Raw genomic sequence first — 18,919 nt, forward strand, 5'->3', positions numbered from 1 at the left:
CCCGTCATCATCATCATCCTAGATGCTGGAGATCTGCCCCGGCTGGCAGGACTCCCACAGGAGACCCGTACTGCCCCAGCTGCATGCCCTATACTGCACACGGCTCCGACCCGGGCTCCTCTCTTCCCTTGCCTCCCCTGTGCCTGGAGCGGCAGTCCCACAGGGCAAGGCATCCAGCTCACCGTGATCTGGACAGCTAGCAGGCCTTCCCCTGCATCCTTTGCATCAATGGTGAATTCCACAGGCAGGCTGGCAGGCACGCCGGTGGTGTTGAGCCCAGGGCCACTGGCCCTCACCTTGCTGGCATCATGAGTGGGGAGCACTTTGACCTTGAAGGGGCTGTTTTTTGGGCCAGCGCATTGTGAGTGATTAGGGAGGTTCTTGATGCCCAGCCTGCCACCCTCCACCCCAGCAGTAAGCTGCCTCTTACCTGCGTGGCACCTCCTCTTCCCCATACAGCACAGAGATGCTGTAGGGCCCCTCACGGCTAGGCACATAATTGACAGTCTGGGTGCCATCGGCATTGTCCACCACATCCACTGGCTCCACCAGGCCTGGCCCCGGTCCCAAAGACAGAGCCTCAGCTCCACCATACTGGATGGCTGGGGCTCGACCCCGCACTCATCCCCCACACTCCAGGCCTAGATCTCACTTTGCCCTTATCTCCCTTTCCCGGGAATGGCCTTGAGCCTTTGTGACACCAGAAACTAATCTGGGTGCCATCTTGGATCCTGGCATTCTCTCCTTCCTGCCACATCTCCTCAGTGTCCAAGTCCTGTCTACTCCCCCTCCTTCTGGTCCCATCACATGAGGCTCCTCTACCAAAGGCCTGCACACCTGCTCCAGCCTCTGCTCTCCTCCCCCTGTCCCCCAAAGAGGACTGTGCCCTCCCTACCTCCTGCTCCTAAGTGTATAGACACTCACCTTTGGGTCCCTGTACTTTGACCTGTAGCGGGGCCACACCGGCCTTGCTTGTGTCTACCTGGAAGGACTGAGGGAGGTTGGCACGGACCATGCCTGGGCTCAGACCAGGTCCAGAGCATTTGACCTTGGATGCGTCTGTTACATCATGCACAGGGACCTTGAAAGGACTTCCTGGATAAGGGGCAGAGGGATGGATTCTGTGTGAGACAGAGTGGAGGGCAAGCGAATGGTCCCAGCCCAGCCCCAGCTGACCTGCCTCCTCACCTGGCACTTGATGGCCACCATAGGTGACGTTAAGGCTATAGGTGCCGGCCTCGTACGGGATGTACTCAACTGAGCAGCTGCCATCCTTGTTATCCATGCAGGACATCTTGGCCTCAGAGGGGCCCTCTACAGCTAGGCCTAGGCCCCCTGTGCCAGCTCCCCTGGAGCAAACAGAGTCAGTTATTCCCAGGGTTTCAAGGCCCATCGTGGCCCCTGCCTCCTGGGCACTTGCTTACCTGGTCTCTACAGTGAACTTGTTGGGCTTGTTAGTGGTGCCGCTTTGGATGCCTGGCCCATGGACGCGCACTCGGGAGGGGTCACAGCCCTCCGTCACAGGCACCTGGAAGGGGCTGCTGGGCACAGGGCTGCCATCGTAGGTCACGTCCACAGAGTGCAGTCCTGGAGGATGGCAGGACAGGTAAGAAGAGGCCCAGGCCACTCGGCTATGTTCCATATCACTCAGAAGCCCTAGCACATACCCTCCTCATAAGGTGTGTACTCCACTTTGTACGTGCCATCACCGCAGTCCTGCACATAGGTCTCAGTCAGGTTGCCTGAGGGATTGGCCACACGAGCCTTGACATGCGGCCCTCCAGTTTTTGTCAGAGCCCGGGCATCCACGCTGAACTCAGTGGTGGCCTCCCGGAAGACACCTACAGGGGGCCAATGAGGAAGAAGCATGGGGCTCCAGGGGCTCTGGGGGCCCTAGTTGCCCCTATCCCCCTTGTCTCACAGTGGGGCCTCTCACCTTGGCCCTCGATCCCAGGCCCGTAGCACTGGACACCTGAGGTGTCTACTGCAGGCTCCACCTGCAGCTTGCTGGGGAAGTTTGGCACAGGCTGGCCACCGTATTTGATGGTGACAGTGTAGGCCCCGGGGCAAAGGGGGATGTAGGTGATGGTATGTGTGCCGTCGCCGTGGTCCTGTATATGCACCTCGGCCGGCAGCCCCGCCTCAGAGCGGATCTCGATGGTCAGCTCTGCACTGCCTGCGCTTGAGCAGTCCACGTGGAACTGGCCTGCCTCACCTGCGGTGGCCCGTTCCAGCCCGGGGCCTGAGCACTTGACCTTGGATGGGTCAAAGCAGGGAACCACGTGGGCCTTGAATGGGGAGCCGGGGATGTGGGTGTCGGCGAAGAGGATGTTAATGTTGTAGTCCCCGGGCTCGGTAGGCACATAGGACACAGAGCACGTGCCATCCCCATTATCCAGGCACTCAAGCTGGGCCTCACAGGGGCCTTCCACTGTCAGGCCCAAGCCACCTGTGCCGGCACCCTTGGTGTCAATGGTGAAGCGGGCGGGGGAGCCCGCACTGCCTCCCTGCAGCCCCGGCCCAAACGCCTTCACCTGAGAGAAAAAGGGCAGGTCATCAGGAGCTGAAAACACACCACCTCCCTGGCCCTGGACCCAGACCCCCCCCCTCCATCTACCTCTCTCTTCTTATTCTGGCTACCCTCCCCCACAAGACAGGGGCACAAGAAGGCCTGGGCAAAGCCACAGGTCACAAGGACAGAAATAATAAAAGGTGAGGGCATATCTGGAAAGGACAGCGTGGCCCCATACCTCAATTACCTTACTAGGCTTCGTGGGGGGCACCGCTTCCAGAGGAAAGGGGCTGCCAGGTACAGGCACCCCATCATAGGTCACCTCAACCTCGTAGGAGCCCTCCTCGCGGGGCACAAAGCGCACGACACTGTTGTCAGCCCCCAGGCCTGGCTCCACCTTGCAGGGCACTGAGGCCCCAGAGGGACCCAGGATCTTGGATGCTACTTTGCCTTGGCCACCAGCCCCCTTTGACTTGACTGTGAACTCCTGGTCTTTGCCAACGTCCACCTCTGTTGAGATGACAAAAGAAGGGAAAGTGTGACACTTAGCTCAGGCAACCCCTAGGGCATCCTCAGTGACTGTGACAAGGGTCCCACTACTTACTCTCTCCCAGGCCAGACACCTTGATCTTGCTGAGGTCCAAGCTTGGAGACACCCCCACAGAGAAGGGGCTCTTAGGGATAGGATCCCCTCCGTAAGTGACATTGACGCCCACTGGGCCCTGGGAAGGGTGCAGAAGGGCAGAGTCACAGGTCACGACCCTGGTCTCCCTGGCTTCCCCACCTAGGCATGGGAGGGTGGTTGGAGAAGCACTGGCTCTCCTCTTCCTCCCCTGGCCCGCCACGCCCTCCGTCTCTCAGGTGGGAAATGAGTGGGCAGGAAGCCTCCTGGAACAGACCACCCAGGCCACTCCTCAAGGATGCCCATGGGCTTGGTGGGTGCAGTGAAGGGGTGCAGCTGTGGGAGGTTAAGGTAGCTACCTGCTGTACAGGAGTGTACTTGACCGTGTAGGTATTATCGTGGTGGTCAATGATGTCCACATCACGTACTGCATCCCCCTTAGCCAGCCCTGAGAACTGGACGTCTAGTTTGCCTTTGCCAGCTGCTTTGGCATTGACCGTGAAGTGGGTAGGCTTGCCAAGCTCAACGCCTAAGGAGACAAGGCGACCATGTAGGGGTATTTTGCTCCAATCTCCCTCGAGGTCCCCAACCTCTCCAGAGGGTGGTCCTCCTTACCGGTGCGGCTGAGACCAGGGCCCTCGGCCTTCACCTTGCTGGCATCATGGGACGGCTCCACCTTGACCCGGATGGGGCTAGTAGGTGTGGCCTGCAGTAAGTGGAAGGAGAGGAACTAAGAGAAGAGCAGCACCCTGACACCCAGCAGGGTTAGGGTGCTAACCTACCTGGTCAGCAAAGAGGACCATGATGGTGTAGCTGCCAGCTCCACAGGGTGTGTACTTGACCGTGAAGGTATCGTTGTCATTGCGAATGATGTCAAAGTCGATGTCGGCCTCAGAGGGGCCCACCACACCAGGGGCACACTTGATGCCAATGCTGACATCACCTGCAGCAGGGGAGGAAGCAGAGGCTGGGACCTCACGTGGGGCACCTCACCCACATGCCCACCCACGTGAGGCAGGTCCTTACCCTGGCCAGCCTCCGCGCAGTCCACAGTGAAGTAGGTGGGCTCATGAGCCTTGAGCCCTGTCTTGGCCACTCCTGGACCGTACACCTTGACCTTGTTTGGGTGGCTGCCGGCTCCCACATTCACCTGCACAGGACAGGGGTAAGTGCAAGGGCATGACCAGCCTGGAGAGGCAGGGGTTCTTTCACCCACGGCTGGCCGACACGCAGAATGGTGCAGCCACATCAGGAAGTGGTCTGGTGGTTCCTCAAATGATTGCCCATAACGTGACCACATGACGCTGCAGTTCCACTCTTAGGTGCCTGTCTACCCAGAGAAATGAGATCACCCCGTCTGCACACTTGTACTAAATGTTCAGAGTGGCAGTAGTCACGACAGCCAAAACATACAAAACACCAGAAGTCCATCAACAAATAACCGGATAAGATGTGGCCTAAACCACACAATGGAATATCATTCAGGCACGAAACGGCAGGAACTACCAATCCGTGCTGCCGTGGAAGAACCCTAATGAAAATATAATGAAAACACGACGGTGAGTGAAAGCAGCCAGATGTGAAAGGCCAAAAACTGCATGATTCCGTCTCTAGCAAATGCCTAGGACAGGCAAGCCCACAGCCAGAAAGCAGACTAGTGGTTGCTTAGGGCTGGGGGAGGAGGATATCAGGGGTAAAGGAGTTTGTTTGGATGGTGAAAACGACCTAACTTCAACTGCAGGATTCAAAACTACTAAACTGTACATGTAGAGTGAGTGAGCTGTAGAAGGTTCATGTTTTTACCTAACAGAGCTAGACAAATACAGAACGGGTGCCCGCGGGAGATGTGCTAAAGGAATGTTCAGGGCCTGTGGGGGGCTGGCTCACCCGGAAGGGGCTGTTAGGGATGCTAACGCCTCCCCAGGACACCATGGCTGTATGCTTCACGGGCTTCCTGGGCACATAGGAGCAGCTGTAAGTGCCATTGCCATTGTCCTTAACTGACGCCTCCACAGGGCAGCCCTCGTTGTCCTGGAAAGTAGGTGGCCAACTGGTCAGTGCCCAGACCTAGGCACCTGCCCACCCCCAACCCTACACCATGGGTGAGCACCCCACCTGCACTTGAACTCGGAGAGGGGCCTTCCCGCCATGCTTAGCATCCACCGTGAACTCTGCTGGCTTATTGACAGCCACGCCTGTCTTCTCTAATCCAGGACCACGTGCCTTCACCTGATGGGAGGCCACGCAGATCTCAGGGGACCAAATACAGGCCACCAAGAAAATAGACTGACAAGAAAACACCCTGGGGATACCAGCCCAGGGCCTGGACCCCCACTCAGCCCAGCCCCCAAGCAGAGGCAAAAGGAGGCCAGGGCCAAGGCCAACAGCATGGGCCCTTTACCCTGTCTGGGTGGAAGTCCTGCGGTGCCTCTCGGATGTCGGCCATGAAGGGGCTAAGCCGGATGTCCTCGCTGTTGCACAACACATGCACCGCATACTCGCCAGCCTCCTGGGGCCAGTAGCGCACATCACAGGAGCCATCACCCTTGTCATCACATTCGATCTTGGCCTGCGATGGGCCCTCCACCGAGAAACCTGACAATAGCCACCAAGTCTGTCAGTGTCCTGGAATTTGGCAGGGGGTTGGGGGGTGCCTGGCTACCCTCTGCCCCCAGGTGCCCACACACTGAAGCCTCCAACTTACCAAGGGTGCCTACGTCATCCCCAATAGCCTCCACTACAAAGTCCGCTGACTTGCCAACGACACCGCCCTCTAGCCCGGGCCCCCAGGCCCGCACCTTCTGATTGCCACACTCAGTGCCCACCTTCACCTCGAATGGACTGCGGAGAAAAAGCCACACAGAGTGGTGTTGAGGGACACCACCCCGCAGGGGCGCCACGCCGAGCAGAGGGGCGATTGTGCCACATTAGCTCTGAGCACTGTTGGGGCCTCACCTGCGCCCGATGTTCTGGCCGCCCCATGTGATTGTGACAGTGTATGTGCCGGGGACCATGGGGTAATACTCGAAGCCATAAACACCATCCCCCAGGTCCTTCTGTTTCACACGCTCCTCACCCTCTGCCAGAGACAAAGGAGGGCCTCAGGTGTGCCCAGCAACAGCCCAGAGGCTGCCACTGCCCACCTTAGATGCAGGCCAACTTACTTGGACCCTTCACAATGACCTTCAGCTCCCCGCTGCCTGCACCCTTTGTGTACACCTTGAAGTCAGCAGTCTCCTTCACCCGCACGCCCTTGGGCTGCAGGCCCCGGCCAACAGCTCGGCAGGCACCTGGGTTACATGCTGTGGGCAGAGGGTCCACTAAGCCACTGGGAACTGGCACTGGCCAACCCTTCCCTTGCTTTCCCCGGGGCTGGGCCATCAGGATGGGGGCGGGGGGCCTCAGAACTGGGCCCCAGGAGATAGTGAGGGACATGCAAGAAACAAACTGAAAGGGACCATGACCCCAAGGCCTGTGGCCCAGACCAGGATGTGACAGGCCTCCTCCCAACTGCTCCACACAGTCCCCCGCCCCTTCCCAGCCCTCCCCTCCCAGAGGAAGACAGATTCAAGTACCGTTGACCCTGTGGGCAGAGCAGAGAGCAGCAGGTTTCTAGACAGCTGGAGCAAGTTCTTCCGAAGGTGGAAGCGTGAGGAGAGAGAGAGATGGAGAAGGCGAGAGCAGCAGGAAGAAGGGTCCCAGCAGGGAGGAAGCAGAGCTCACCCAGACGGTGGAAGCAGAGACCCAGGGTGCCAGGGTGCAGAGGGCTGGAGTCGGACCTTCCAGCTGACCCTCCCATGGGAGGCCCCAGCAAGGGGGAGGGACAGAGCTGCCAGGACCAGCCTACCTTGGCCAATGGTAACTGTGTAGGGGCTTCGAGGGATGGGCACACCAGCGAAGGTGACGTGCACTGTGTGGACACCCTCCATGGTGGGCTGGTAGCTGCAGCGGTACGTGCTGTCACCCCTGGCCTCCAGCTGTGGCTCTACAGTGCCCTTCTGGCCTGCAGGGTCCTGGATCACGACCTCGACCTCACCTGAGCCAGCTCCTGCCACAAAGTACCAGCTTAGCCCCTGGAGCCTCCAGGCTGCTGCCCGGCCCCAGACCTGACTGCCTCAGCAGCCTCCCCTCACCTGCTGTAAAGATCTCAAAGTAGGTGGTCTTGTTGGCGATGTTGCCACTGGGCTCCAGGCCAGGGCCCTGGGCAGTCACTTTGCTGGCGTCACCCTGGGACTTGTCCACATACACCTCAAAGGGGCTCTTGGCAATGTGCTGGCCAGCAAAGAGCACGGTGACCTGTGTTCAGGAGCGGCAGACTGTGAGAGTAGGTTTGGGGCCATGCAGCCACTGTCCCTGCCACCAGCCTCCCCATGGGCTGAGGGCTCACCTTGTGAGTCCCCGTCACCTCGGGGACATACCAGACAGAGAAGGTACGGTTCTTGTCGTTATTGGCAGTCACTTTTGCCTGTAGTAGGAAGGAGCCCACAAGCATTTGCTAAGAGAAGCCCCTGTAAGTGGAGGCATCCCAGTGCCCCGCCCTGCCAGCACTTGGCCCTACCTCCTCCTGGTGTCCAGCTGGATCCTCCACATACACCAGCACCTCTCCCTGGCCAGCACTTCTGGTCTCCACAGTAAACTCTGCTCGCTTCTTCACCATATTGCCCGTGGGCTCAATGCCTGCCAAGAGAAAACGAGAAGGGCCTAGGTGGCCTGATAGGGCCATTGCCTTCCACCCTGTCACCCTTCGGTAGCATCTCCTTCTGAAGGCTCAGCACCCCTCCTTGCTGTACCTATGAGACATGCTCACAACTGGGTGACTCAGTTCAGCATGAACTCCGGTACACAGAGCCTGGCCTTGGGCCCCAGCTGTACCTTTGCTGTGAAACAGGCCTGAACCTGTTTTCTGGAACACTCGCTTGGGTTTGCCTGGGCCCTTGCTTCTGCATGATACCCTGGCTGGGTTTCGTCTCCATTTACAGTAAAGGTGCTGTGTCCTCCCTCCCTGAACATGCTCTACCTCGGGCAGGTGGCTGGTCACAAGTGGCCAGTTCTGACCAACTCTAACTCTTGGAGGGCAACTGATAACCTAGCTATCGTGTGTCTGAAGACTCCCAGGGACCTCCAAATTTAGGAATGACACTGTCCTACATGGAGGTCAGTGCACAGGCTGGCTCCCTCACCTGGACCATAGGCTCGGGCTTTCTTTGGGTTCAGTTTGGGCCTCAGGGGAGCTCCCGGCTTCAGCTTGGCCTTGGGGAACTGGGACAGGTAGGTCATGACGGAGTGTTCGTCCACGTTGGGGTCCACGATCTCCTCGGGGGTGATCACCTGTCACAGGCAGAAGAAAGGAGCCATTTGGCCTGCAGGCCTCGGGCTCCTGGGATGTGACCCCTCTCCCCACTGGGAGTACGGGTCTTGGCAGCCCTGGGCGTCCAGACGGAGCTGTACCTGAGGGATGCCCAGCCAGTCATCGGCCTGCTGCATGGCCTCTCGCGCATTGTTCACGGGCTTGCTGGCATCCCAGGAGTCCCAGTCAGGACACAGGCCTGTGGTACAAGGAGGGCTGAGTATGGGCGCCACTGGACACCCTTGCAGGGTGCATCCACCATCTACTCAGATAGCCCCAGCCCCTCTATCGCCACGCTCCTCACCCGGGGCACAGCTATCAACAAGGGCACCCAGGGCCCTGCCATTCTGCCAGTCTCGACTGAAGTTGGTGATGGGCAGCTGCGGCAGCTTGTTCTGGATCCAGCCTAGAAGCCTCTGCTTGGGTGTTTGCTTCTTCGCTTCTTCATCCTCCTCCTCATCCCACATGGGCATGGAAATGGAGTAGTGCAGAATCAGGGTCCAGATGAGGCCCAAGATCAGCTTCAGGTTCCCATCCACGATGGCCTTGCTGTCTGTAAGGAAAAAGAGCGGCAGTGTTGGGCAGCAGGGGCCACCATACACATGCGCACACACAGGGTGGCAGATGACTGCCGGGCAGTGGGGACTGTGGTAGTACAGGGGACCCCAGGGAGGGAGAGGCCCCCTGTGGGGCAGGGTGGGCCTTTTCTGTCCAGGACCCCTAGGGGGTCTAGGTGGTTCCAGAGGTAAAGGAGACTTCTAGGGGGAGATGAGACACCTATAGACACATGGTGACAATACAGTTTAATGAGGAGGTGTTGCCTGAAGCCCTGGGGGACCAGAGAAAGGACTGATGACAACTACAGGCTGTAGACAGGGCCAGGGGAGCGCTCTGGAGTGAGCAGGATGAGTGCTTTACAGCAACACGAGCAGGGGTCTCCAGGGAACAGGCAGGAGAAATAGCCCAGCCCCAGTGGGCCTGTATGTCAGGGCCTCTTGACCTGGTGCTGGCAGGGGAGGGGGCTGGGGCCGGAGGCTGAGGAAGAGGAAGGCTGGTGGGTGGGGCAGTTGAGAAATACAACTGCTGCCCCAGGGTGGGTAGTCTGAGACAAAGGAAGTGGAGGTGTTGGGTAAGTACCCTTTGGGTAGAGAGTGCCCGCCTACCTCCCACAGAGCTGGGAGTCAGGCAACAGTCCTGGCACAGGGGAGGGGTTGGGTGTCCAAGGGAACCACCAGTTGGGCGGAATGGCCCTGACTCAGTCGGACCTGGCAAGGATGACCTACCAGCCAGAATGACCAGCAGCACACATTCTGGGCCCCCCCTCCCATCTCAAGGAGGAAGGCAGAGCCACTGAGACTGGGTTGGCACCCAGGGCCCAGCTTGAGAACTGAGGTGGCAGAGGCCATGGGCGGGGTCCTTGAGTCCCGCTGGTTCAGCAGAGCCCAACCAGCTGCTGCCTGCCTTCCTTGCCACCTAACGGGCCGCTGGGCTTCAGGCAGGCGGCCACCAAGCTAACCACAAGGGAAGTGGTTAGGGCGGGGACCCTACACCCTGTCACCATGGGAACCCCCCCTCTGGGCCCCACCCAAGGCTCTTCTGGGTCTTAGCCTTCAGAGGTGGGGGGCTGGGAGTGGGGCTCAGAAAAAGGTCAAGCTTACCAAGAGCTCATCTTTGAAATCCCTGCTATGTCTACACCCTACCCCCAATTGAGAGAAAATACTTGTCTACTGAGTCAACTTGGGGGTAGGGAGAAGGGAATGGATGCCACAAAAAGGGGTATCAATAGCAGGTGGCCTCTGAACCCAGTGGACAGCAACTTGAAGACCAGCTGAGCCACTCAAACCAGAGAGGCCTCTCTGTTCCTGGACTGGGGTTGGTCAGGGTCCTGCACCACTGCCTTGCGCTGTCCCCAGACAATGGGAAGGCAGAAGAGGGAGCTTCAGGGTAGAGGTGACTAGAAGGTTCAAGGAAGACCAAGGGCACAGAGACACCCATGGCTTCCCACTAGGCCCCCATCCCCAGACTCCTGAATCCAGCAAAAGAGCCCTAAGGAGGACTGAGGCTTGCTGTGACCACCCCCCCTCCCCCCAAGGGACACACAAGGCCAAGCTCATCAGCCCTGGTGAGTGGGACTGGGCCTGCCCCCTGGTCAGTAGGAGGCAGGCCTAGGCCCTCCCCATTCCCCTCACAAAAGAGAGAGGGAAGGACCCCGCAGGGTTGGGAGACTGGCTGGTTGGATGGCTCCGCCCCATCCCACCCCCTTTCCCCAGTCCTGGGGCCAGCCTGCCCCCTCCCTCCCCTAATCACTGCTGCTTTCCAACATTTTTTTGCCTTATATGGCAAAGCTCTGGGAACTAGGCCTGCTCCAGCCAGCTCAAAAGAGAAGGGAGGAGGGAGGAGGAGACCCCCCCCAGACAGCTGGGGTGTGGCCCGCCTCCCCACATCCGGTTGCCCCCCCCCCCAAGGCTCAGAGATGACTCAGCTTGGCTAGACAGAGGCTGGGACGGGGGGGTGGGCCTCAGCCTCCACAGGCATTCCAAAGAAAGAGGTGAGGCCCTTAAGACCTGCCCTCTGAGTGGTTAGAGACACCTGAATCTTGGTCTCTCACTTTTCTCAGGCTCATTCAGCACGGACCATGCCAGGGGCAGGGGGATAACTGAAAGGCCCCTTTCAATTCTGAAGAAAGCTCGTGCCCCTTCTTCTTTCTCTGTTGTAATTCCCAAAGTAACCAGTTCTGATGCCTATCCCTGAGTAGGTTCCATCTTGAGAAGAACCAGGGATGCTGCAGTAGGCCAGGTCAATGCCAGCATCGCCAGCCCAGTGAATGGACACTGGGCTGGCAGTGAGCCCAGCATATGCTGGAGTACCTCCCAACCAACTCCTGCATTCTAGATGCAGAAAAGCAGGTCCTACATGTTAGCAAGAGTTTGGCCCCAAATCAACAGTAACTCAGTGTCTCCGTAGACTATAACCTGGGTCCCTTCACTGGCTGACACCCACATTCATCTCAGGTGCTGTTTTGCTAGCCATGCTCTTCTCTGGTCTCCAAAGTTCCCTGGGGGAAATCTAAACGGGGGGCTGGAGCCATCTCCAGTGGGGTGGTCATCTTTCAGGGCCAGAAAAAGCTGAGAGCCCTAAACAATGGAACCCACAAGCCCCAACTCCCTTGTTTAAGAACTGCAGGGGCGCCTGAAAGCCAGAAGGTCCTCTCCAAACTGCTGTAGGGAACCTCCTCCTGCACAGGGATGGGGTGCTGGGCGCAGGGCCAGAGCTTGGCCAGAGCCTGGCCAATGCCCACCCTCTAGGCCCTCTCCCACAGCAATCGCAGTGGCGGGGGGCGCGGCCTGCAGAGGATGTGAGCTCAGCCTGGGCGCGGGCCAGCCGGGGCGCAGCGGGCGGGGGCGCGCGTAGCGGTCCGCAAAGCAGCCTGGCCGGCCTGCCAGCGCGCCTTTGTTCTCGAGGCCTGCGTGGAGCTGGAAGGCCCGGGAACCCCCTACTCTGAGAATGCACTGTGATTCAGGGCAGATGGCTGGGAGGGGTCTAGCCAAGGGAGATGGAAAGACGCGCGGAGCTCCAGCCCTCGCCCTCCCAGCACCACGGGACTGCATGCACCCTCACCGATGGACACGAGCTTGATGCTCTCACGGTCCAGGAACTCGAGCGCCACCGATACGTTCTCGAGCTGCATCTGGCGGAACGTGGGCCTCTGGTTGTGCTTGCGGTGCATCTTCTTCTGGCTGAGCACCTCGAGCAGGGCGATAAGTCGCAGCCCATCACTCAGGTCCGTCTGCAGGTTGGCGATGCGCTTGCTCACGCATTTGAGGTGCTCGTTGCACCAGCGGGTGAACGTGTTCTGCTGGATCTTCTTCCAAGGAGCATCCTCCGCCAGGTCCTTCTCGGTGGCCGGCATCTCGGCGTCTCGCGTGTCAGTACCGCCAACCGGAGCCGCGCCCGCCGCGCTCTGGCCCGCTCGGGAATGGGAGCTACTCATTTTGAGGCGCGAGGAGCCGAGGGGCGGTGCTGCAGCCAAGACGAGGGGACGGCCCTTTAATTAAAGTCGCAGGCACTCCAGCGAGCAAGGGGCGATGCAGACAGTGGAGGTTGAGCTGTGGAGAGAGCGAGCCCTTTAAATGCGGGCGGGGGCGGGGTCACAATGGGGCGTGATCACGGGGTGGGGCTCCGGAGCCAGCCCACCCAACAGTGCCTCGCCCTTTGGAATGCCCCCCCCTTCAAAGCCCCCAGCCCCGGCCATTTTGAGCCGGACCCCACCAGCTCCCAAAAGGTATCGTTGGACCCCAAATGGGAGCAAGGATGTAGTCAAGCCCCATGGCCTGAAGCCAGCGCCACAAGAAATGCTGCAGCGAGAAAAGGCTGAGCAGCATCTGGCCCTGGACCACTTGGTCTCCAGCAAGCATGCCATACAAGGGACTTTCCTTCCCTATGGCCCCTGTGGGGCGTAGCGGCAACTAGCTCTTCCTGAGTCACGTGGATTCCGCCCTGTTCCCCACTCCCATCCCAGCCCTGACCCCACTCTCCCCCACTTCCGCTACCCCTAGCCGCACCCTGTCCGGTGCCCTGGAAGCAGAGGGAAGGGGTGCAATCCTAAGGGTGAGCTCTTGGAGAGCACAGGTCCTGGGCCAGGCCCCGCTATGCAGAGCCAGGACTCTAGGCTGCCCACAGACCCTCTGTCCTAGGCCAGTCATTCTGCCCTTCAGAGCCCTGGCCTCTGCACCTGCACCCGTAGGTCCCCATCCCTTCTCTCCCTCCCAGCTCCACCCTGGAGGAAATGGGGCACTGGGCCAGGAGGCTGCCAGCACTCCAGGAGCAAGCAGTCTTGGAAGGGGCCAGGAGTGCAGTGGACACTGGCTGAGGGCACCATTTGATGTGTGCACAGACAGCGAGTGTCCACTTGGGGTGGTGCCCATCTGTGGCACTGGTGGTTTCCTCTCCTGCCTGAATGGCCCTGGAGCCCAATGTGATCCCGGTAGTGGCCAAGCAGGGACCCAGGGGCCCTTTCTAGACCTAGAGTGGTGTGCTCAGGGCTTCCAATAGGGCTTGGCAGGCTCTGAGCACCTGGGTCTGGGTGGGCTTTAGTGCTGTGGCAGTACAGCACCCCCGCTGGGACTGGGGGCCCAACAACTGAGGGGGGCAAACCACAGAAGGCTGTCAAGGCCTGCCGAGGAGCCTGGGCTGTGTCCCCAGGACAACAGGGAACTACAGTATTTGCTCAAAATTAATTTCCTAGTACGTCACTGGAGACAGTGAGGAGACTACCGTGCGGAGATGGAGACCAGCAAGAAGCCTGTTGGAGACACTCACTGCTACCTTCTTCAATCAAGAGAAGCTAGCCGCCCTGGCTGGTGTAGCTCAGTGGATTGAGCAGGGGCCTGCGAACCAGACAATCACAGTTCGATTCCCGGTCAGGGCACATTCCTGGGTTGCAGGCCAGTTCCCTTCAGGCCAATTCCCAGCAGGGGACACACGAAAGGCAACCATACATTGATGTTTCTCTCCCTCTCTCCTTCCCTTTCCCTCTAAAGATAAATAAATAAAATATTAAAAAAAAGAGAAGCTAGCCTACCTATGGCTTCATCCCCAGAGTGTGCCTCTTTCTCCCAGTTCCATGTACCTCTCCTTCCCAGGATGTCCCCTTCTTTAGGTCTCTCTCCCTCCTGCTTGGTTCTTTGAGCTGCAGACTAGTCTTAAGTTATCTGCTAAAAACAAGTGGGACAGGAGGCCCCAGCACGTCATGTCCAAATATGGTTGACTCTTGCATGACTAAGGTCTGCATTACCCACAGTGGGGCTATGGTCACAAGCTGGCATCTTCGCTGCCCTCCAGCACGCTCACTTAGGCACTACCTGTCACCCCACTGGTTTTCCTCATCAATGGTGGTGGTAGGGACTCCAGATGGCCTTTTCCTATCTGAGGCTAATCTCCTGGGCACTCTCCCCTCTCCTGACCTCTTTCAACTACATCTGCACAAAACTCCATACCACAGTGTCTTGGGAACCAGAGTGGAGGTGGGAGGGAGAGCTGTGAAGGGGGAACCTGGACGGCCCCATTTCAGATAGGCTAAGTTGTCCTTCTGCTCCCCCAGCCCCACTGGAACTCAAGTTCCCAAGGACAAAAAAATTACATCAAGAATTGATTTTCTTTTCACTAAGTGCTATCCAACTGGGTCATCTGTGGACAATCAGAGAGCAGGGAAACTGAGTCAGAGTAACTGACCAGTAATCAACTCTAATAGAAAGGTGGACAGAACCTGGGTGTCATGGCTTCCAGCCCTAGGCTTTCCCTATTTAGGGGAGACAGGGACAGGACTGTAGAGGGTTCTTGTCCCTAGGGGACATAGTATCACCACCAGATGGCGCCCCATCCCAAAGCCCCCAGATGAGGCAATCTTTGGAAGCCTAAATCCAGCTCTTTCATATTTTCCCTTATTTGGAGTAGATTCTTGGATATTAGACACACCCCGCCCCCTCCCCGCCCCCGGCCCTCAGACCCCAGGCCAGGCTTTCCCACTAGGGTGCTTCAACTGGTGAAGAAAGCCTCAGAATGGTATGGTGAAAGACCAGGTGCTGCAGGTGAGAGCACTCATTTCCTGAGCGCCCACCGTGATCATTAAGTCTGGAGCATGTACACTTCACCTACTTTTCTTGTACCTGGAAATCTGGGCACATTGCTGCTCACATCCTGTCTGTCAGTGAGCATCCAGCTCAGAGCCAACCCCGGAGGGGGTCCCCAGCCAGGAACCTGGCCTGTCTGAGAAGATCCTGCTTTTCGTACCTGGCCAAAGCCCTGCCCTGGCCCCCATGGAGTGCAGCAGTCCCGGAAGCTCCCCTGTGCCCAAGGTTGCTGGTGCCCTGAGGATTGGTGCCAGCGAGTAACCCACTGTTGCCCTCCCCGGGGGCACACTGGCTTCGAAGTGTCCTTCCATGTGGCCATGCACCTTCAGCCCACTATTTCCTGCTCTTGGGGCCGCCCTTCCCAGTTATGCACTGACCAGCACATGGGCACCCACACGAGCCCATATTCGGACAGACGCTCAGATACCCTCTCTCTCAGGGACCCCCTGTGGCCTTGGACTCCCACACTCCTGGGTATAGACACAGCTTCGCGGGTATACTAGGGAAGGCAGCCTCTGGGTACCGCACTCCCGGGAGCAGAGGGCGCCTCCACAGCGCTCACGTACCCTAGCTGCACTTGGCTTGGTCTTGGGTGCAAGCCGGCGCCTGCGTTCTCGGGGCTTCTCCGCTTGCATTCGCCACCCCCACCCCGATTCCGCGAGCGGCGCGGTGACCATCCCGAGCAGAGCCCAGCCGCGGAGGCCTCACCTGCTGCTGCTGCTGTTCCTGCGGGCGGCCCGCAACCACAGGGTGGCGCGTGGCTTTCCTTCGCGCCCGCGCCCGGCGCCTCGGGGCTCCGCTGGCGTCCGCTGCACGCCGCGCGCCTCTACACGAATGGGCTGCTGCCGCCCGCCTTCTTGTTGGCCGCACCCCCGCCCCGCGCCCGCCCTGCGCCCTGCCCGGCTGGGCCCGGCGAAAAAGCCTTAATTGGTAAAATCGCCCAGGAGCAGGGGAGGGGGGCTGGCGGGGGCGCGCCGTGAGCTCAAGCACCCAAGCCGTCTGGAGACGTCCCCCTCCTCGATGAGCTCACCGCCCGTCAAGGGCCGCTGGGGTGATGTTGGGGGGAGGTTCGTCTCAAGAGCCCGCGGGGTCTGCAGGGCCCTCGTCTCAACACAGCCAGAAAGGCCACCTCCTCCAGGGAGCCATTCAGGGTCACAGCCCTTGTCTTTGTCCCAAACCTGGGCTGGCCAGGCAAGTCAGATTCTGACCTCTGGGGAGGAGTGAAATAACAGGCCTTTGCAGGTGTCCACTGAACCCATACCACCAGCAAGGCCCCAGTGGGGCAGGGACCTAAGCCCAGTGATGAGCAAAGCAGACTAGCTGCCAATGACTTGGCCCCTGCTTGGTGTCAGGCCTGGGAGTGGGCAGCAGAAACGTACTGAATTCTTAGAGCACAAACAGGCACAGTCCCAAAGCCTGGGAGTGTACAGTGAGGTGCAGCCAAAGAGCCAAGTGTTTGTGAGCTGGGTGGGCACAGCCACGCCCTGGCACTGTTAGGCTCCCTCTTCCTCTTCTATGTGCCCATTTCCTGGTAGCTTCAGATTCGGCTCAAATGTCACTTCTGAGGAAGGCCATATAAAGCAGTGTCGTTTTAACATTTTGCCCACAATAAGAACTATATATTTTTTATATCCTGAGCCAGTTTGCGTGCGTGCACACATATACAGACACAAATAACGGAAACAAACATTTCACAAAACTACTGTCCCTTAGTATATGCAAAGCACTTTGATATTTTCTATTCTATTCTACTTCATGGAAAGAGAGGAGGGGAGGGGAGGGAGGTGGAGGGAGGGAGGGAGGGAGGAAGGGAGGGAGGAAGGAGGGAGGGAGGAAGGAGGAAGGAAGGAAGGAGGAAGGAAGGGAGGGAGGGAGGGAGGGAGGGAGGAATAAAGAAGGGACCTGGCTGGTGTAGCTCAGTGGATTGAGTGCAGGCCTGCGAACCAGACAATCGCGGTTCGATTCCCAGTCAGGACACATACCAGGGTTGCAGGTCAGTTCCCTGCAGGCCATTTCCCAGCAGGGGGAGCACAAAAGGCAACCATACATTGATGTTTCTCTCCCTCTCTCCTTCCCTTCCCCTCTAAAGATAAATAAATTTTAAAAAATCTTTAAAAAAAGAAAGTAGGGAGAGGAAAGAAGAAGCTTGGTCACACCTGCTAAATGTATTGGTTGATCTACAGTTTAACAGAATGGGAAGGTGCTAATCACCCTCCAGGCGTCCTTGCATCCTGCTGCTTTTGCTAGCTTTACTGGCAATGACCTTTCCACCTTGACTCATGGTGGGATCTCCTGACAGTGCCACTGTTTCCATCTTTCACTCCCCCCTCTGGCGGGAGGGGCAGTGGATTATCATCACTTGATAGATAAGTGGCCTGAATTCAGCCCATTAGGTGGCTGTGCTGGAGCTTATGGCCATAGCTGTCCTTCAAGGAGGGAAACTTGCCTTCTACAGGCATTGCCAGGGGTACAATATGGGAGGGGGCATGAAGGAGGCAGTGGCCAGCCATGTGACTGGATCTTGGGACCCCTGCCTCCATTTGAATCCTCTCTTTACACTTCTGTCCCCCTCTACATACACCCCCCTCCACACATCAGCTCTTGGTCTCTACTTCTAGGTCTATGGAGAACGAAGGTTTGTATGGCACCAGCTCTTCCCTGGTTTAAAAAAATGTAAATGAAATACCTGTGCTCCCCGTGGTGAAGATTTTGGAAAACCACTAGAATCAGCTCCATTCCTCCTGCCAGGGCAGGCTGACTCTCCAACTGGCCATGGCAACAGCTCCTAGATGAACTGATGGTTCTAGGGTTGGAACGCAAGGTGTTCTTTAAAAGACTTTTGGTCAGCTAAACATTCACTGTTTTACGTTGCTTGTGACAATCTTCCACACATATATTTTCACAATAATCACCATCCTATGACTTTTGTTACTACTTGTGCTGTTTCAAAGCATTCAAATACCAGGTAAAACCCAAAGGATCTACAAATCCTTGAAAAGAAAAGTTAAGTTTTGTCCAGAGAAATGTTATTTGTGTTGATATTATTTTTCCTTACAGCTTTCAACTTGGGTGGAATTACAAGTTTATACAATATACTTCTTAGAAGCCATTCCTCATCCTTAAAGGAGAAACTGTCTTCTTACTCTTGCCTTGGACTCAGTGGCTTCCTAGCCCTTTCACCCTGGCTGCTGTTGCCATAGAAACTCCTTTTCCTTAATTCTGCCCACCCTTCCCAGGAAGACTTCTGTGGAGGTCCCACCGCCCCTATGAAGACTTGGAACCCTTGCTGGGCTATGCTGTCCAGGCCATCGCCATGAGGACTAGGTACTGGCTAGGGCAACAGTCCATGAATGAATTGCTGTACTCGGGGCCCTTGGGAAAGTCTCCTCTCTCTCTCTGGTCCCTCCTCTCTGTGATAGGGGTGATGCAGAGGACCTCTCAGCTCTGATGGCCAAGGGCTCTCCCTGGTTTCTGATGGTCTGGGATGAATCTGTACTACAGTGGGCCTGTACTTGGGCTCCAGAAACCCACAGGGTAGGTGCTGGGGACCATCACAGTTCAGCCTCCTGGTGCCATCTGTGGTGGGACTTCATAGTGGGACAACAGTGGGGGACATAAAAGGCAGAGTGCCGAGGCAGGTGCCAGGGAGGGGGTGTTCCTTGGGGAGAAGGCAAACCTAAAATTCCTTGACCTCATAAGGAAACAGCTTGGATGCATACAGGGAGGGGTGGCACGGGGAGGACTGAGCCTCTGGGACCTGGGCCAACATTGCAGAAAGAAGGCTTGGAGAGGTGCTGGGGAATGGGATC

General features: G+C 57.9%; 1 protein-coding gene across 4 annotated transcripts in view; it reads right to left on the bottom strand.

Annotated features, from left to right (window-relative positions):
* FLNA (filamin A) overlaps positions 1 to 18,919 on the bottom strand; it is a 52,939-nt gene that overhangs the window by 9,786 nt on the left and 24,234 nt on the right. For 2 of the 4 annotated variants that reach the window (XM_053667926.1, XM_053667918.1), the window contains exons 1-28: positions 15,819 to 15,929; positions 12,100 to 12,587; positions 8,786 to 9,034; positions 8,583 to 8,680; positions 8,315 to 8,462; positions 7,693 to 7,811; positions 7,522 to 7,599; positions 7,268 to 7,430; positions 6,982 to 7,182; positions 6,299 to 6,436; positions 6,090 to 6,213; positions 5,839 to 5,975; positions 5,536 to 5,729; positions 5,250 to 5,363; positions 5,022 to 5,165; positions 4,161 to 4,284; positions 3,917 to 4,077; positions 3,750 to 3,840; positions 3,494 to 3,663; positions 3,117 to 3,234; positions 2,760 to 3,022; positions 1,937 to 2,534; positions 1,668 to 1,841; positions 1,425 to 1,587; positions 1,189 to 1,349; positions 925 to 1,095; positions 431 to 554; positions 183 to 339 (exon numbers count right to left, since the gene is read on the bottom strand). In XM_053667926.1, the coding sequence (XP_053523901.1) occupies positions 183 to 339; positions 431 to 554; positions 925 to 1,095; positions 1,189 to 1,349; positions 1,425 to 1,587; positions 1,668 to 1,841; positions 1,937 to 2,534; positions 2,760 to 3,022; positions 3,117 to 3,234; positions 3,494 to 3,663; positions 3,750 to 3,840; positions 3,917 to 4,077; positions 4,161 to 4,284; positions 5,022 to 5,165; positions 5,250 to 5,363; positions 5,536 to 5,729; positions 5,839 to 5,975; positions 6,090 to 6,213; positions 6,299 to 6,436; positions 6,982 to 7,182; positions 7,268 to 7,430; positions 7,522 to 7,599; positions 7,693 to 7,811; positions 8,315 to 8,462; positions 8,583 to 8,680; positions 8,786 to 9,034; positions 12,100 to 12,472 (4,755 nt within the window). In that variant the 5' untranslated portion in view covers positions 12,473 to 12,587; positions 15,819 to 15,929. Of the gene's footprint in view, positions 1 to 182; positions 340 to 430; positions 555 to 924; positions 1,096 to 1,188; positions 1,350 to 1,424; positions 1,588 to 1,667; positions 1,842 to 1,936; positions 2,535 to 2,759; positions 3,023 to 3,116; positions 3,235 to 3,493; positions 3,664 to 3,749; positions 3,841 to 3,916; positions 4,078 to 4,160; positions 4,285 to 5,021; positions 5,166 to 5,249; positions 5,364 to 5,535; positions 5,730 to 5,838; positions 5,976 to 6,089; positions 6,214 to 6,298; positions 6,437 to 6,981; positions 7,183 to 7,267; positions 7,431 to 7,521; positions 7,600 to 7,692; positions 7,812 to 8,314; positions 8,463 to 8,582; positions 8,681 to 8,785; positions 9,035 to 12,099; positions 12,606 to 15,818; positions 15,930 to 18,919 lie in introns of those variants that run through there. The other 2 variants (XM_053667922.1, XM_053667923.1) reach the window with 2 other exon arrangements.

This window comes from Artibeus jamaicensis, unplaced genomic scaffold, assembly GCF_021234435.1.
Source record: "Artibeus jamaicensis isolate MK-2021 breed Jamaican fruit bat unplaced genomic scaffold, CSHL_Jam_final contig_1417, whole genome shotgun sequence".
Lineage (NCBI taxonomy): Eukaryota > Metazoa > Chordata > Mammalia > Chiroptera > Phyllostomidae > Artibeus > Artibeus jamaicensis.